The sequence below is a fragment of the Centruroides vittatus genome, unplaced genomic scaffold (genome assembly GCF_030686945.1).
Source record: "Centruroides vittatus isolate TY-2023 unplaced genomic scaffold, ASM3068694v2 scaffold_1014, whole genome shotgun sequence".
Classification (NCBI taxonomy): Eukaryota; Metazoa; Arthropoda; class Arachnida; order Scorpiones; family Buthidae; genus Centruroides; species Centruroides vittatus.
In genome coordinates this window covers 204,637-224,329 of record NW_027122665.1, presented here as the reverse complement: position 1 = coordinate 224,329, position 19,693 = coordinate 204,637, and the positions used below count along the sequence as shown (strand labels likewise).

The following is a 19,693-nucleotide window of genomic DNA, read 5'->3' as shown; positions in this document are numbered from 1 at the left end:
CGGTAATAGTATTCGCCGCCCTGTGGTCTGTATTCGCGGAAAAATTCGAGTGCGTGCTGCAATACACCTTCGCCGACCTGGCTTACGTGTGCAAGAAACTGAAAGGTAATTTCGCAAAGTTAATTAACACACGCCAGACGTAAGCGCATCTTTCTTTTAGCGATTTTTCAAACTCACGTGCTCGGCTAACTGCCTGACAGTGGAAGACGTAGATGCTGCACTTAAGTCGGCGTCGTACGTCTGGACCACGTATCTGGCGAATTCGTAGTAATCGTCGCTGTAAGGGAGACCGTAACGTCGTTCGAAAGAAGACCTGACTCGCTGGTAATCGCTCGATGACGGATCGTAATCATATGCCGAATACCCACGTCCAATTGCTTCTTCCAGGTATCTTCTCAGCTGCTGTCTACCGTGCCGCAACTGCTGTCTAATCGATTCTGCCACCTGCAAATAGAACATTTTAATGTAACGCTCCACGTTGTGCGACAAATGACTATATTCGGATATTTCCGTACATACTTCGCTTCCGCTCGGGAAATTCTGACCAACATAGGTGTCGATGGTTTCCGTGTCTACGCCTTGTCCCACCTAAACGTGTAAAAATTCGAGCGTTTTGAAACCGAACACACAATTAGCAGTGACAGTAAGCAAAAGACTGGCGAACTCACCATTTCCCGAAGTTGTCGAAGTTGGCTTCCGAAGCCGGAGTAGCCTGTGGATTCGTATCCCCCGTAGCCTTGATCGTACTGCGTGTATTCGTAAACTTGCTGCTGCACGTAGCTGGCCTGAGATCTGAGCTGCTGCGCTAAACGTTGTACTTGGTTTTCCGGCTGCTGATGTTCTGCATAGAGTTCTTGGGCCCGTTGCAGTCTCTGCTGCGAACGCTGTTGTGCGCTGTGCAGAACGTATCTGACTTGAGAAAGTACTCTAGTCAACTGGCTGTCGTACTGTTGACCCTGATAGCTTTCATAGTAGCGGTTTGCTTCATATCGGTAATCGTACGACTGTCTTCCGTAATGAGAGTATTGCTGATAACCGTAGTACTGGCCATACTGCTGACGCGAATATTCTTCGTCGCCGGAATTCTGTAAGAAGTATTGAGTACCTTGATAGATCTGCTCCCTCAGATAGCTGGCCTCTTCCTGTACTTCCTGCAGCAATAGCCGAGCCTGCTGACTCGGTTCGTAATCCGACTGTTCGTACTGGCTCAAGATATATTGGGTTCTGCCCAGCTGTCTCTGTGAGTAGTATTGTGCGGCCTGCAGAATGTATTGTACCTGGTAGAGAATTCGTGCAACCTGCTGAGATCCTTCGTAATTTCCCTCTTCCTGGGGATACTGCAAATATTTATAAACCTGTTGCTGTAAAGAGTACGCTTCTGATTTTACTTCCTGGATTAGCTGCTGTTCCTGCTGACTTGGCTGCTGTCCAGACTGCTCGTACTGAGAAAGCGATTGCTGTGCTTCTTCTAGTTTTCTCTCCGTGTAATATTGTGTTCTCTGGAGAACATTTCTGACTTGGCGTAGAACTCTTATAGCTTGATATCCGTATTGTCCTTCGTACTGGCCGCCAGAGGGATAATATTCGTATTCGGAATATCCAGAGTACTGACCGCCAACGGGATAATATTCGTATTCGGGATACTCGTAGTACTGACTGCCAGAGTACTGATAGCCTTCGTATCCCGGATATTGAGAGTACTGGCCATATCGCTGCTGCGAGTATTCCAAGTATTGATAAACTTGTTCTCTCAATTGGCTGGCTTGCGATTTCACTTGCTGAATTAGCTGCTGAACACGTTGGTCATACTCTCCTTCGGTCTGCCCAGAGCCGACAAGGTACTGTTGACTCTCCTGCAGTTTTCCTTCGCTGTATTCTCTAGCGTACTGAACGGCATCTCTCACTTGTCTGAGAACTTGACCGAGGTCTTGATATTCCCCGCCTCCGTATCTGTCATTAGAAATGTGCGCGTCAAATTTAGAACACCGCCGAAAGCGATCTCTTTTCGAATGATATAATTAATTTAACTTACGGTTCGTATCCACCTTCTTGTTCATAATTGCCGTAGCTTGGTTCGTCGTACACTGAATAAATAAGATACGTTTCGGTAAAGAGTGAATGGAAAGTTTCGAGATTCGAGAGAAAGCTCCTACCTGGTTGAATTGAAGCGTAGGCTGCTCCGAATAACAGCAAAATTGCCAAGCACTTCATTTTTCACACTTCTAGAAAGACGTCGACACGATTGTCATCATTTGTGCTCGTGTAAAATTAATTTCATCTTGTAAAAATACTACCCGATAACTGTAGTAATTAAAAACATTACTCACCTTTGAATGTTCGGAAGTGGTTAAACACCGTTGTGAGTTGCTTGCTTTTATACTTGTGCATTATCAAATCTCTTTGTACTTTTTCTGATAAGAATCGCGGTACGAGATAACTCTTTTGATTAGATCGACTGCAATTTGATTAATACGTCTACACGCAAGACTGGCGTGTTGCGTAACAGAAAGGACACTGTTGTTCGCGTTGTTGAACGATGTAAGAGGCTATTCACTATTTTTGTTTTTTGATTTGTTTAAACACAGAATTTCGGCACGACTGAAACAAATGCCGTATGAAGATGAAACCAGTAAAGAGATTTAAGTCCGTGTTCGAACGCCTTCTGACTCATAGCGTGCAAACAGAATTGCTTAACCATGAATCGTGCGTACTGAACGTTTTCTATGCGCTATTATTTTCTGCATTCGTAATGTGGCAGTGCTTTTCGATTGGTTACATTGTCAATGAAAGACGCGAAACAGCCGATTTTCGACGGTAAATAGCGTTTATACTAATTTATCCCACTTTACGAATTTCTATACAATACAGCTGGTTGTGAAATCAAGTTGTAGCTGTCGGCAGAGATGAACTTTCTTCCCTTTTATCTTATCCCGCTGCTGTTATTATTAGCACTAACAGAAGGAGAAAAAAGTGATTCGGAATACTGATTGGGATGGAAAATTTCAAAGTCTACATTCTCGATTCACGTGAAAGATTAAGAATGATATTTGTAAACGCTGGGAAGTGACATTTGCGTGCTTAAAGGGTACTGAACTCTTTGTCCGTTCGCTTTTGCAAAGGTCTTAAGCGCTAGCATAAGAATAACGAATACAAGTGGAATGCCCTATGTTATGTTGAAACCCGAATGAAAGCGGGAATCGCGCTAAAAATCTGATATCATAAAAACTCTTCATTCTTCTGACTGTCGCTGGACAGAATTTTGCGCGAAAATGACCGTATGAATACTACCGAAGAGCATATGTTCGAAAATCCTTTCCCCGACATTTTTCTCATCCCAATAGTGAACCGAGTTGGCTTTTACGCTAATAGACACAGCCTGTCCATCCGCACTGTACGGAAATCACGTTTCGTTACGTTTTTGATTCTACATTTAAAATCGTTTCAGTGGTATCGATTAATTTGCTTTTAATCGATCGAAACGGAAAGAATCGAGGAAGAATTAACGGTATGCTCAAGACTGTATAAAACAGTCAAATATTATGCATTTTCGTTCGTTTGTAAGAGCCGTACCTCCGTGGAAATACCTGGGTTGGAATATCGCGAAATATGAAATATTTAAGACACCTCACTTTCGCACGAAGTTTTTAATACTCGCTGCAAGTTCTCGTGGAAACGTCGACGATTTTAGTCGCGAGTTGGTTTAGTTACAGTAGAGAGTCGTAAATCGGAATCAATTGGGGACTGGGGTTGTTCCGATTACCCATTATGTACGAAAAAATACATTAACCTGTCCGATGTTCAAATTTTTCTCCGTTGCGTGTCGCTTCGTGTTTAATTTTTGTCGATTTTAAGCCTAACGAAAATTTTTATAATAATAATCAAGGCTATCGTATCGTTAAAAATTATTTCTGCATTTTGTACAAACAAAATAAATATATTGAAGAATATAAAAACATGAAAATTATACTTTAGAAGTAAATTTAGTATCAAAAACGTTCGATTCAGCACGACACGGTCCGACTGAAAATCGTGCCGATCACCGGCGATTCCGATTACCAGTGTTCCGATGAACGGCTCTCTACTGTAATTCGAAAACGATGAGATTATACTCCCACATCACCTACTTTAGCGAAATGTATCGTCTCTGCTGAAATTGAATTACGGCCTTCCTTCAAACTATTAAATAATAATTATAAACAACGACATTATCTGCTAAATTTCCAGCTGTGCAATATCATTCGAATCAATACCGAAACTCAATTAACGATCACACAGTTACACGCGCAGTTGACAGAAAAACGCAAAACTCGGACAAGTGCATAATGTATAATTGAAAAGCACGCTATGCGAAAAGCTTGTAACTGAAATTCGTTTCGATTGAAGACAGAGAAAGCAAGTAAAGCGTAACGGGTACGTGGGCCGGTGGCGCAATGGTAGCGCGTCTGACTCCAGATCAGAAGGTTGCGTGTTCGAATCACGTCCGGCTCATCGTCGTCTCATGCTTTTTTTTTTTTTTTTTTTTTTCCCTCTTACTCTGACGGTGCGAGTGTATTAAATAATTCAAAGTTCTGTTATTCAAGTGATTACGAAGTGAATTGTTCGACGATGGCGTTGGCTGCGAGCGATCGCCGATTATTGAGTTTTTAGCCAATTACCGAAATTTATCAACTGTACGTAAAGTTGTACGTGTCATCATAAATTGAAGAAAGCAAGCTTTCTAATATGCAATAAATCGCGTTAGTTTCGACATTGGTTTCGAGGCACTCTGTTTATTTTATTTATTTATTGTTTCGAAAGAAAATGGAATTTTTTAAATGAAACCACTCTGACTATTTTGTTATTGTTACATGTAATATGAATGACGTGTTTCATGCTTATATCATTGGGTGTCAAATGCTACAGTATAATAATTCCTAAAAAATTTGACCTTCTGCGGCCTGCTTGCCGTTTAATCACGGCCAATCTTTTACCTACCTACTATTTGAATTGTATTAGCGTTTTCCATCGTTTCAAATATTACTTAACTAATACCTTTAAATATGTGTTCTTTTTTTTTATCTGAGTGCGATTAGCGTATAAATGAAAGTGCTCGTATATTCTACAAAGGATTGAATCGTGTTTACTTTTGTTTCACTTAATGATTATTTTCCCGTATTTTTGCCATTTGTAGAGAGCTCCCGAAAAACACTTACGGTCACAGTGGCTCTCTATATTTATCAATTTTCTATTTACGTTTAACAAGATTTTTGTTACCATGTAGGCCATAATAAATTCTTATTGCGACATTTTCGTCCGATAGAATTTTTCTCAGCTGGATTCCTCTACAGTATCTGTCGAAGCTTTCGTTCGTTTCGAATAGCCTTACTGCCGCCACAAAATTTCGTTGACGGCAAACGCTTAACCTGCAAAGCGTAGCCTTCAGCTTTCGATGGACAACGGGATCGATTTTACAGTGAACGTAACACCAGAAATGACTTGAATAACATCGAACGCTAAAAGTTCGCCGCGTGAAATTACATCGTTTGCTGTGTAAGCGGAAATGAAACACCAACGTCTCAATGGGTCGACCGTATTATACAAGTAGCCTAAATCAATGGCCGGTTAGTATTACAAGTAGTAGTCCATCGCGGATTATTTTGACAGAAGTCACGAGCAACTTAATGGCGAAAATATTATAGACGAAGCCGTTAAAGCCATATTTGTGTCTATTCCGAGAAACATTTCCAAGTTGGTTATTCTGATCGTTAACTCTTCGGAAAATTTCAAATTCTACATTCTTAATTCACGTGAAAGACTAAGACTGATATTTGTAAACGCTGAGAAGTGACATTTGCTGTGCTTAATTAAAAGTATGTTTCTGAAACTGTTGGGAGGAAAAATATCAGAGTAGTATTTTTCAATATTTTTAAAAACGCTCATCTCTCAATTAATTTCTTTAACATAAGATTCCAAATGTTATCTAAGAATATAAATTACTGCATATGTTGAAGTTTTTGCTTTAGTTCTAACATTATAATAAAAATAGATATTTGTAACATCAAAAATTATTTACAAAATTTTCTACTAGAATAAATGTATACTTTGTAATTTATTTTATTAGTAGTTTCTTTATATAAATAAAAAAGACGTAGTCGTTTCCAAAACTTGGTCAATCACCGTTTATTTCGTTAAAATGTTTTAAAATAAAGATTCGGACGATCCGACCTTCCTTTTTAGGCTACATGATCGCCCAGAAAACAATTCCTTTAAAACATAGAAATAATCCAATTAAAAATATAAAAATTTTTGTAAAAATTGGAATCGGTGACCTTACGACGCCTTTGAATTCATCCTTGACTTCCAGTCGGGAGTTCTGGATCCTTATATCCACGTGAAAAGTTGCGCTGTTTAATGTAGATTATCCTGATCCCTCTGGCGGCGATTTCTTTTAAAACTATTTAATTTTAGTTTTTTCGCTGGATGAGAAATTTTTTATATAAATGGGCGATCATGTAGCCTAAAAAGGAAGGTCGGATCGTCCGAATCTTTATTTTAAAACATTTTAACGAAATAAACGGTGATTGACCAAGTTTTGGAAACGACTACGTCTTTTTTATTTATATAAAAAATTTCTCATCCAGCGAAAAAACTAAAATTAAATATTTTAAAAGAAATCGCCGCCAGAGGGATCAATATAATTAAAACATGCCAGGACAAAATTCATACTTTACAATATTAAATTCACAGAAGCAATCACAAAACCTTTGCGTCTTCTTTTAACGTCCTTTTCACACTCGGGAAATAACTGTCTTTACGGCGGAATCGACCTTCTTTTGTAGGCTACTCTTCCGCCTCAATATGTAAAACACGGTTAAAAATATCCCCGAGGCTTTTGGCACAATCATTAAATTTTTACAAAAACTATAATTAATATAATTAAAACATGCCAGGACAAAATTCATACTTTACAATATTAAATTCACAGAAGCAATCACAAAACCTTTGCGTCTTCTTTTAACGTCCTTTTCACACTCGGGAAATAACTGTCTTTACGGCGGAATCGACCTTCTTTTGTAGGCTACTCTTCCGCCTCAATATGTAAAACACGGTTAAAAATATCCCCGAGGCTTTTGGCACAATCATTAAATTTTTACAAAAACTATAATTAATATAATTAAAACATGCCAGGACAAAATTCATACTTTACAATATTAAATTCACAGAAGCAATCACAAAACCTTTGCGTCTTCTTTTAACGTCCTTTTCACACTCGGGAAATAACTGTCTTTACGGCGGAATCGACCTTCTTTTGTAGGCTACTCTTCCGCCTCAATATGTAAAACACGGTTAAAAATATCCCCGAGGCTTTTGGCACAATCATTAAATTTTTACAAAAACTATAATTAATATAATTAAAACATGCCAGGACAAAATTCATACTTTACAATATTAAATTCACAGAAGCAATCACAAAACCTTTGCGTCTTCTTTTAACGTCCTTTTCACACTCGGGAAATAACTGTCTTTACGGCGGAATCGACCTTCTTTTGTAGGCTACTCTTCCGCCTCAATATGTAAAACACGGTTAAAAATATCCCCGAGGCTTTTGGCACAATCATTAAATTTTTACAAAAACTATAATTAATATAATTAAAACATGCCAGGACAAAATTCATACTTTACAATATTAAATTCACAGAAGCAATCACAAAACCTTTGCGTCTTCTTGTAACGTCCTTTGCACACTCGGCATGTTTTAATTACTGTCTAATTACTGCTTTTTGTAAAAATTTAATGATTGTGCCAAAAGCCTCGGGGATATTTTTAACCGTGTTTTACATATTGAGGCGGAAGAGCAAGTAGCCTACAAAAGAAGGTCGATTCCGCCGTAAAGACAGTTATTTCCCGAGTGTGAAAAGGACGTTAAAAGAAGACGCAACAGGTTTTGTGATTCGACTACGTCTGTGTTATTTATATAAAAAATTGCTCATCCAGCGTAAAAACTAAAATTAAATAGTTTTAAAAGAAATCGCCGCCAGAGGGATCAGGATAATCTACATTAAACAGCGCAACTTTTCACGTGGATATAATGATCCAGAACTCCCGACTGGAAGTCAAGGATGAATTCAAAGGCGTCGTAAGGTCACCGATTCCAATTTTTACAAAAATTTTTATATTTTTAATTGGATTATTTCTATGTTTTAAAGGAATTGTTTTCTGGGCGATCATGTAGCCTAAAAAGGAAGGTCGGATCGTCCGAATCTTTATTCTAGAACATTTTAACGAAATAAACGGTGATTGACCAAGTTTTGGAAACGACTACGTCTTTTTTATTTATATAAAAAATTTCTCATCCAGCGAAAAAACTAAAATTAAATAGTTTTAAAAGAAATCGCCGCCAGAGGGATCAGGATAATCTACATTAAACAGCGCAACTTTTCACGTGGATATAATGATCCAGAACTCCCGACTGGAAGTCAAGGATGAATTCAAAGGCGTCGTAAGGTCACCGATTCCAATTTTTACAAAAATTTTTATATTTTTAATTGGATTATTTCTATGTTTTAAAGGAATTGTTTTCTGGGCGATCATGTAGCCTAAAAAGGAAGGTCGGATCGTCCGAATCTTTATTTTAAAACATTTTAACGAAATAAACGGTGATTGACCAAGTTTTGGAAACGACTACGTCTTTTTTATTTATATAAAAAATTTCTCATCCAGCGAAAAAACTAAAATTAAATAGTTTTAAAAGAAATCGCCGCCAGAGGGATCAGGATAATCTACATTAAACAGCGCAACTTTTCACGTGGATATAATGATCCAGAACTCCCGACTGGAAGTCAAGGATGAATTCAAAGGCGTCGTAAGGTCACCGATTCCAATTTTTACAAAAATTTTTATATTTTTAATTGGATTATTTCTATGTTTTAAAGGAATTGTTTTCTGGGCGATCATGTAGCCTAAAAAGGAAGGTCGGATCGTCCGAATCTTTATTTTAAAACATTTTAACGAAATAAACGGTGATTGACCAAGTTTTGGAAACGACTACGTCTTTTTTATTTATATAAAAAATTTCTCATCCAGCGAAAAAACTAAAATTAAATAGTTTTAAAAGAAATCGCCGCCAGAGGGATCAGGATAATCTACATTAAACAGCGCAACTTTTCACGTGGATATAATGATCCAGAACTCCCGACTGGAAGTCAAGGATGAATTCAAAGGCGTCGTAAGGTCACCGATTCCAATTTTTACAAAAATTTTTATATTTTTAATTGGATTATTTCTATGTTTTAAAGGAATTGTTTTCTGGGCGATCATGTAGCCTAAAAAGGAAGGTCGGATCGTCCGAATCTTTATTTTAAAACATTTTAACGAAATAAACGGTGATTGACCAAGTTTTGGAAACGACTACGTCTTTTTTATTTATATAAAAAATTTCTCATCCAGCGAAAAAACTAAAATTAAATAGTTTTAAAAGAAATCGCCGCCAGAGGGATCAGGATAATCTACATTAAACAGCGCAACTTTTCACGTGGATATAATGATCCAGAACTCCCGACTGGAAGTCAAGGATGAATTCAAAGGCGTCGTAAGGTCACCGATTCCAATTTTTACAAAAATTTTTATATTTTTAATTGGATTATTTCTATGTTTTAAAGGAATTGTTTTCTGGGCGATCATGTAGCCTAAAAAGGAAGGTCGGATCGTCCGAATCTTTATTCTAAAACATTTTAACGAAATAAACGGTGATTGACCAAGTTTTGGAAACGACTACGTCTTTTTTATTTATATAAAAAATTTCTCATCCAGCGAAAAAACTAAAATTAAATAGTTTTAAAAGAAATCGCCGCCAGAGGGATCAGGATAATCTACATTAAACAGCGCAACTTTTCACGTGGATATAATGATCCAGAACTCCCGACTGGAAGTCAAGGATGAATTCAAAGGCGTCGTAAGGTCACCGATTCCAATTTTTACAAAAATTTTTATATTTTTAATTGGATTATTTCTATGTTTTAAAGGAATTGTTTTCTGGGCGATCATGTAGCCTAAAAAGGAAGGTCGGATCGTCCGAATCTTTATTTTAAAACATTTTAACGAAATAAACGGTGATTGACCAAGTTTTGGAAACGACTACGTCTTTTTTATTTATATAAAAAATTTCTCATCCAGCGAAAAAACTAAAATTAAATAGTTTTAAAAGAAATCGCCGCCAGAGGGATCAGGATAATCTACATTAAACAGCGCAACTTTTCACGTGGATATAATGATCCAGAACTCCCGACTGGAAGTCAAGGATGAATTCAAAGGCGTCGTAAGGTCACCGATTCCAATTTTTACAAAAATTTTTATATTTTTAATTGGATTATTTCTATGTTTTAAAGGAATTGTTTTCTGGGCGATCATGTAGCCTAAAAAGGAAGGTCGGATCGTCCGAATCTTTATTCTAGAACATTTTAACGAAATAAACGGTGATTGACCAAGTTTTGGAAACGACTACGTCTTTTTTATTTATATAAAAAATTTCTCATCCAGCGAAAAAACTAAAATTAAATAGTTTTAAAAGAAATCGCCGCCAGAGGGATCAGGATAATCTACATTAAACAGCGCAACTTTTCACGTGGATATAATGATCCAGAACTCCCGACTGGAAGTCAAGGATGAATTCAAAGGCGTCGTAAGGTCACCGATTCCAATTTTTACAAAAATTTTTATATTTTTAATTGGATTATTTCTATGTTTTAAAGGAATTGTTTTCTGGGCGATCATGTAGCCTAAAAAGGAAGGTCGGATCGTCCGAATCTTTATTCTAGAACATTTTAACGAAATAAACGGTGATTGACCAAGTTTTGGAAACGACTACGTCTTTTTTATTTATATAAAAAATTTCTCATCCAGCGAAAAAACTAAAATTAAATAGTTTTAAAAGAAATCGCCGCCAGAGGGATCAGGATAATCTACATTAAACAGCGCAACTTTTCACGTGGATATAATGATCCAGAACTCCCGACTGGAAGTCAAGGATGAATTCAAAGGCGTCGTAAGGTCACCGATTCCAATTTTTACAAAAATTTTTATATTTTTAATTGGATTATTTCTATGTTTTAAAGGAATTGTTTTCTGGGCGATCATGTAGCCTAAAAAGGAAGGTCGGATCGTCCGAATCTTTATTCTAGAACATTTTAACGAAATAAACGGTGATTGACCAAGTTTTGGAAACGACTACGTCTTTTTTATTTATATAAAAAATTTCTCATCCAGCGAAAAAACTAAAATTAAATAGTTTTAAAAGAAATCGCCGCCAGAGGGATCAGGATAATCTACATTAAACAGCGCAACTTTTCACGTGGATATAATGATCCAGAACTCCCGACTGGAAGTCAAGGATGAATTCAAAGGCGTCGTAAGGTCACCGATTCCAATTTTTACAAAAATTTTTATATTTTTAATTGGATTATTTCTATGTTTTAAAGGAATTGTTTTCTGGGCGATCATGTAGCCTAAAAAGGAAGGTCGGATCGTCCGAATCTTTATTCTAGAACATTTTAACGAAATAAACGGTGATTGACCAAGTTTTGGAAACGACTACGTCTTTTTTATTTATATAAAAAATTTCTCATCCAGCGAAAAAACTAAAATTAAATAGTTTTAAAAGAAATCGCCGCCAGAGGGATCAGGATAATCTACATTAAACAGCGCAACTTTTCACGTGGATATAATGATCCAGAACTCCCGACTGGAAGTCAAGGATGAATTCAAAGGCGTCGTAAGGTCACCGATTCCAATTTTTACAAAAATTTTTATATTTTTAATTGGATTATTTCTATGTTTTAAAGGAATTGTTTTCTGGGCGATCATGTAGCCTAAAAAGGAAGGTCGGATCGTCCGAATCTTTATTCTAGAACATTTTAACGAAATAAACGGTGATTGACCAAGTTTTGGAAACGACTACGTCTTTTTTATTTATATAAAAAATTTCTCATCCAGCGAAAAAACTAAAATTAAATAGTTTTAAAAGAAATCGCCGCCAGAGGGATCAGGATAATCTACATTAAACAGCGCAACTTTTCACGTGGATATAATGATCCAGAACTCCCGACTGGAAGTCAAGGATGAATTCAAAGGCGTCGTAAGGTCACCGATTCCAATTTTTACAAAAATTTTTATATTTTTAATTGGATTATTTCTATGTTTTAAAGGAATTGTTTTCTGGGCGATCATGTAGCCTAAAAAGGAAGGTCGGATCGTCCGAATCTTTATTCTAGAACATTTTAACGAAATAAACGGTGATTGACCAAGTTTTGGAAACGACTACGTCTTTTTTATTTATATAAAAAATTTCTCATCCAGCGAAAAAACTAAAATTAAATAGTTTTAAAAGAAATCGCCGCCAGAGGGATCAGGATAATCTACATTAAACAGCGCAACTTTTCACGTGGATATAATGATCCAGAACTCCCGACTGGAAGTCAAGGATGAATTCAAAGGCGTCGTAAGGTCACCGATTCCAATTTTTACAAAAATTTTTATATTTTTAATTGGATTATTTCTATGTTTTAAAGGAATTGTTTTCTGGGCGATCATGTAGCCTAAAAAGGAAGGTCGGATCGTCCGAATCTTTATTCTAGAACATTTTAACGAAATAAACGGTGATTGACCAAGTTTTGGAAACGACTACGTCTTTTTTATTTATATAAAAAATTTCTCATCCAGCGAAAAAACTAAAATTAAATAGTTTTAAAAGAAATCGCCGCCAGAGGGATCAGGATAATCTACATTAAACAGCGCAACTTTTCACGTGGATATAATGATCCAGAACTCCCGACTGGAAGTCAAGGATGAATTCAAAGGCGTCGTAAGGTCACCGATTCCAATTTTTACAAAAATTTTTATATTTTTAATTGGATTATTTCTATGTTTTAAAGGAATTGTTTTCTGGGCGATCATGTAGCCTAAAAAGGAAGGTCGGATCGTCCGAATCTTTATTCTAGAACATTTTAACGAAATAAACGGTGATTGACCAAGTTTTGGAAACGACTACGTCTTTTTTATTTATATAAAAAATTTCTCATCCAGCGAAAAAACTAAAATTAAATAGTTTTAAAAGAAATCGCCGCCAGAGGGATCAGGATAATCTACATTAAACAGCGCAACTTTTCACGTGGATATAATGATCCAGAACTCCCGACTGGAAGTCAAGGATGAATTCAAAGGCGTCGTAAGGTCACCGATTCCAATTTTTACAAAAATTTTTATATTTTTAATTGGATTATTTCTATGTTTTAAAGGAATTGTTTTCTGGGCGATCATGTAGCCTAAAAAGGAAGGTCGGATCGTCCGAATCTTTATTCTAGAACATTTTAACGAAATAAACGGTGATTGACCAAGTTTTGGAAACGACTACGTCTTTTTTATTTATATAAAAAATTTCTCATCCAGCGAAAAAACTAAAATTAAATAGTTTTAAAAGAAATCGCCGCCAGAGGGATCAGGATAATCTACATTAAACAGCGCAACTTTTCACGTGGATATAATGATCCAGAACTCCCGACTGGAAGTCAAGGATGAATTCAAAGGCGTCGTAAGGTCACCGATTCCAATTTTTACAAAAATTTTTATATTTTTAATTGGATTATTTCTATGTTTTAAAGGAATTGTTTTCTGGGCGATCATGTAGCCTAAAAAGGAAGGTCGGATCGTCCGAATCTTTATTCTAGAACATTTTAACGAAATAAACGGTGATTGACCAAGTTTTGGAAACGACTACGTCTTTTTTATTTATATAAAAAATTTCTCATCCAGCGAAAAAACTAAAATTAAATAGTTTTAAAAGAAATCGCCGCCAGAGGGATCAGGATAATCTACATTAAACAGCGCAACTTTTCACGTGGATATAATGATCCAGAACTCCCGACTGGAAGTCAAGGATGAATTCAAAGGCGTCGTAAGGTCACCGATTCCAATTTTTACAAAAATTTTTATATTTTTAATTGGATTATTTCTATGTTTTAAAGGAATTGTTTTCTGGGCGATCATGTAGCCTAAAAAGGAAGGTCGGATCGTCCGAATCTTTATTCTAGAACATTTTAACGAAATAAACGGTGATTGACCAAGTTTTGGAAACGACTACGTCTTTTTTATTTATATAAAAAATTTCTCATCCAGCGAAAAAACTAAAATTAAATAGTTTTAAAAGAAATCGCCGCCAGAGGGATCAGGATAATCTACATTAAACAGCGCAACTTTTCACGTGGATATAATGATCCAGAACTCCCGACTGGAAGTCAAGGATGAATTCAAAGGCGTCGTAAGGTCACCGATTCCAATTTTTACAAAAATTTTTATATTTTTAATTGGATTATTTCTATGTTTTAAAGGAATTGTTTTCTGGGCGATCATGTAGCCTAAAAAGGAAGGTCGGATCGTCCGAATCTTTATTCTAGAACATTTTAACGAAATAAACGGTGATTGACCAAGTTTTGGAAACGACTACGTCTTTTTTATTTATATAAAAAATTTCTCATCCAGCGAAAAAACTAAAATTAAATAGTTTTAAAAGAAATCGCCGCCAGAGGGATCAGGATAATCTACATTAAACAGCGCAACTTTTCACGTGGATATAATGATCCAGAACTCCCGACTGGAAGTCAAGGATGAATTCAAAGGCGTCGTAAGGTCACCGATTCCAATTTTTACAAAAATTTTTATATTTTTAATTGGATTATTTCTATGTTTTAAAGGAATTGTTTTCTGGGCGATCATGTAGCCTAAAAAGGAAGGTCGGATCGTCCGAATCTTTATTCTAGAACATTTTAACGAAATAAACGGTGATTGACCAAGTTTTGGAAACGACTACGTCTTTTTTATTTATATAAAAAATTTCTCATCCAGCGAAAAAACTAAAATTAAATAGTTTTAAAAGAAATCGCCGCCAGAGGGATCAGGATAATCTACATTAAACAGCGCAACTTTTCACGTGGATATAATGATCCAGAACTCCCGACTGGAAGTCAAGGATGAATTCAAAGGCGTCGTAAGGTCACCGATTCCAATTTTTACAAAAATTTTTATATTTTTAATTGGATTATTTCTATGTTTTAAAGGAATTGTTTTCTGGGCGATCATGTAGCCTAAAAAGGAAGGTCGGATCGTCCGAATCTTTATTCTAGAACATTTTAACGAAATAAACGGTGATTGACCAAGTTTTGGAAACGACTACGTCTTTTTTATTTATATAAAAAATTTCTCATCCAGCGAAAAAACTAAAATTAAATAGTTTTAAAAGAAATCGCCGCCAGAGGGATCAGGATAATCTACATTAAACAGCGCAACTTTTCACGTGGATATAATGATCCAGAACTCCCGACTGGAAGTCAAGGATGAATTCAAAGGCGTCGTAAGGTCACCGATTCCAATTTTTACAAAAATTTTTATATTTTTAATTGGATTATTTCTATGTTTTAAAGGAATTGTTTTCTGGGCGATCATGTAGCCTAAAAAGGAAGGTCGGATCGTCCGAATCTTTATTCTAGAACATTTTAACGAAATAAACGGTGATTGACCAAGTTTTGGAAACGACTACGTCTTTTTTATTTATATAAAAAATTTCTCATCCAGCGAAAAAACTAAAATTAAATAGTTTTAAAAGAAATCGCCGCCAGAGGGATCAGGATAATCTACATTAAACAGCGCAACTTTTCACGTGGATATAATGATCCAGAACTCCCGACTGGAAGTCAAGGATGAATTCAAAGGCGTCGTAAGGTCACCGATTCCAATTTTTACAAAAATTTTTATATTTTTAATTGGATTATTTCTATGTTTTAAAGGAATTGTTTTCTGGGCGATCATGTAGCCTAAAAAGGAAGGTCGGATCGTCCGAATCTTTATTCTAGAACATTTTAACGAAATAAACGGTGATTGACCAAGTTTTGGAAACGACTACGTCTTTTTTATTTATATAAAAAATTTCTCATCCAGCGAAAAAACTAAAATTAAATAGTTTTAAAAGAAATCGCCGCCAGAGGGATCAGGATAATCTACATTAAACAGCGCAACTTTTCACGTGGATATAATGATCCAGAACTCCCGACTGGAAGTCAAGGATGAATTCAAAGGCGTCGTAAGGTCACCGATTCCAATTTTTACAAAAATTTTTATATTTTTAATTGGATTATTTCTATGTTTTAAAGGAATTGTTTTCTGGGCGATCATGTAGCCTAAAAAGGAAGGTCGGATCGTCCGAATCTTTATTCTAGAACATTTTAACGAAATAAACGGTGATTGACCAAGTTTTGGAAACGACTACGTCTTTTTTATTTATATAAAAAATTTCTCATCCAGCGAAAAAACTAAAATTAAATAGTTTTAAAAGAAATCGCCGCCAGAGGGATCAGGATAATCTACATTAAACAGCGCAACTTTTCACGTGGATATAATGATCCAGAACTCCCGACTGGAAGTCAAGGATGAATTCAAAGGCGTCGTAAGGTCACCGATTCCAATTTTTACAAAAATTTTTATATTTTTAATTGGATTATTTCTATGTTTTAAAGGAATTGTTTTCTGGGCGATCATGTAGCCTAAAAAGGAAGGTCGGATCGTCCGAATCTTTATTCTAGAACATTTTAACGAAATAAACGGTGATTGACCAAGTTTTGGAAACGACTACGTCTTTTTTATTTATATAAAAAATTTCTCATCCAGCGAAAAAACTAAAATTAAATAGTTTTAAAAGAAATCGCCGCCAGAGGGATCAGGATAATCTACATTAAACAGCGCAACTTTTCACGTGGATATAATGATCCAGAACTCCCGACTGGAAGTCAAGGATGAATTCAAAGGCGTCGTAAGGTCACCGATTCCAATTTTTACAAAAATTTTTATATTTTTAATTGGATTATTTCTATGTTTTAAAGGAATTGTTTTCTGGGCGATCATGTAGCCTAAAAAGGAAGGTCGGATCGTCCGAATCTTTATTCTAGAACATTTTAACGAAATAAACGGTGATTGACCAAGTTTTGGAAACGACTACGTCTTTTTTATTTATATAAAAAATTTCTCATCCAGCGAAAAAACTAAAATTAAATAGTTTTAAAAGAAATCGCCGCCAGAGGGATCAGGATAATCTACATTAAACAGCGCAACTTTTCACGTGGATATAATGATCCAGAACTCCCGACTGGAAGTCAAGGATGAATTCAAAGGCGTCGTAAGGTCACCGATTCCAATTTTTACAAAAATTTTTATATTTTTAATTGGATTATTTCTATGTTTTAAAGGAATTGTTTTCTGGGCGATCATGTAGCCTAAAAAGGAAGGTCGGATCGTCCGAATCTTTATTCTAGAACATTTTAACGAAATAAACGGTGATTGACCAAGTTTTGGAAACGACTACGTCTTTTTTATTTATATAAAAAATTTCTCATCCAGCGAAAAAACTAAAATTAAATAGTTTTAAAAGAAATCGCCGCCAGAGGGATCAGGATAATCTACATTAAACAGCGCAACTTTTCACGTGGATATAATGATCCAGAACTCCCGACTGGAAGTCAAGGATGAATTCAAAGGCGTCGTAAGGTCACCGATTCCAATTTTTACAAAAATTTTTATATTTTTAATTGGATTATTTCTATGTTTTAAAGGAATTGTTTTCTGGGCGATCATGTAGCCTAAAAAGGAAGGTCGGATCGTCCGAATCTTTATTCTAGAACATTTTAACGAAATAAACGGTGATTGACCAAGTTTTGGAAACGACTACGTCTTTTTTATTTATATAAAAAATTTCTCATCCAGCGAAAAAACTAAAATTAAATAGTTTTAAAAGAAATCGCCGCCAGAGGGATCAGGATAATCTACATTAAACAGCGCAACTTTTCACGTGGATATAATGATCCAGAACTCCCGACTGGAAGTCAAGGATGAATTCAAAGGCGTCGTAAGGTCACCGATTCCAATTTTTACAAAAATTTTTATATTTTTAATTGGATTATTTCTATGTTTTAAAGGAATTGTTTTCTGGGCGATCATGTAGCCTAAAAAGGAAGGTCGGATCGTCCGAATCTTTATTCTAGAACATTTTAACGAAATAAACGGTGATTGACCAAGTTTTGGAAACGACTACGTCTTTTTTATTTATATAAAAAATTTCTCATCCAGCGAAAAAACTAAAATTAAATAGTTTTAAAAGAAATCGCCGCCAGAGGGATCAGGATAATCTACATTAAACAGCGCAACTTTTCACGTGGATATAATGATCCAGAACTCCCGACTGGAAGTCAAGGATGAATTCAAAGGCGTCGTAAGGTCACCGATTCCAATTTTTACAAAAATTTTTATATTTTTAATTGGATTATTTCTATGTTTTAAAGGAATTGTTTTCTGGGCGATCATGTAGCCTAAAAAGGAAGGTCGGATCGTCCGAATCTTTATTCTAGAACATTTTAACGAAATAAACGGTGATTGACCAAGTTTTGGAAACGACTACGTCTTTTTTATTTATATAAAAAATTTCTCATCCAGCGAAAAAACTAAAATTAAATAGTTTTAAAAGAAATCGCCGCCAGAGGGATCAGGATAATCTACATTAAACAGCGCAACTTTTCACGTGGATATAATGATCCAGAACTCCCGACTGGAAGTCAAGGATGAATTCAAAGGCGTCGTAAGGTCACCGATTCCAATTTTTACAAAAATTTTTATATTTTTAATTGGATTATTTCTATGTTTTAAAGGAATTGTTTTCTGGGCGATCATGTAGCCTAAAAAGGAAGGTCGGATCGTCCGAATCTTTATTCTAGAACATTTTAACGAAATAAACGGTGATTGACCAAGTTTTGGAAACGACTACGTCTTTTTTATTTATATAAAAAATTTCTCATCCAGCGAAAAAACTAAAATTAAATAGTTTTAAAAGAAATCGCCGCCAGAGGGATCAGGATAATCTACATTAAACAGCGCAACTTTTCACGTGGATATAATGATCCAGAACTCCCGACTGGAAGTCAAGGATGAATTCAAAGGCGTCGTAAGGTCACCGATTCCAATTTTTACAAAAATTTTTATATTTTTAATTGGATTATTTCTATGTTTTAAAGGAATTGTTTTCTGGGCGATCATGTAGCCTAAAAAGGAAGGTCGGATCGTCCGAATCTTTATTCTAGAACATTTTAACGAAATAAACGGTGATTGACCAAGTTTTGGAAACGACTACGTCTTTTTTATTTATATAAAAAATTTCTCATCCAGCGAAAAAACTAAAATTAAATAGTTTTAAAAGAAATCGCCGCCAGAGGGATCAGGATAATCTACATTAAACAGCGCAACTTTTCACGTGGATATAATGATCCAGAACTCCCGACTGGAAGTCAAGGATGAATTCAAAGGCGTCGTAAGGTCACCGATTCCAATTTTTACAAAAATTTTTATATTTTTAATTGGATTATTTCTATGTTTTAAAGGAATTGTTTTCTGGGCGATCATGTAGCCTAAAAAGGAAGGTCGGATCGTCCGAATCTTTATTTTAAAACATTTTAACGAAATAAACGGTGATTGACCAAGTTTTGGAAACGACTACGTCTTTTTTATTTATATAAAAAATTTCTCATCCAGCGAAAAAACTAAAATTAAATAGTTTTAAAAGAAATCGCCGCCAGAGGGATCAGGATAATCTACATTAAACAGCGCAACTTTTCACGTGGATATAATGATCCAG

General features: G+C 35.6%; 2 protein-coding genes and 1 non-coding gene across 3 annotated transcripts in view; 1 reads left to right on the top strand and 2 right to left on the bottom strand.

Moving 5' to 3' along the window:
* The window catches only part of LOC136986136 (uncharacterized), an 88,230-nt gene that overhangs the window by 57,007 nt on the left and 11,530 nt on the right, over positions 1-19,693 (bottom strand). The window lies entirely within an intron of this gene.
* On the bottom strand, positions 573-2,451 carry LOC136986143 (adenylate cyclase, terminal-differentiation specific-like). The gene is made up of 4 exons (XM_067283618.1): positions 2,328-2,451; positions 2,154-2,222; positions 2,033-2,084; positions 573-1,950 (listed from the first exon to the last, which is right to left on the bottom strand). Exons 2-4 carry the CDS (start codon positions 2,209-2,211, stop codon positions 573-575), a joined length of 1,488 nt encoding a protein of 495 aa, XP_067139719.1. The 5' UTR covers positions 2,212-2,222; positions 2,328-2,451.
* Positions 4,417-4,488, top strand: TRNAW-CCA (transfer RNA tryptophan (anticodon CCA)). The gene has a single exon. It is a non-coding gene; the product is annotated as a tRNA-Trp (tRNA).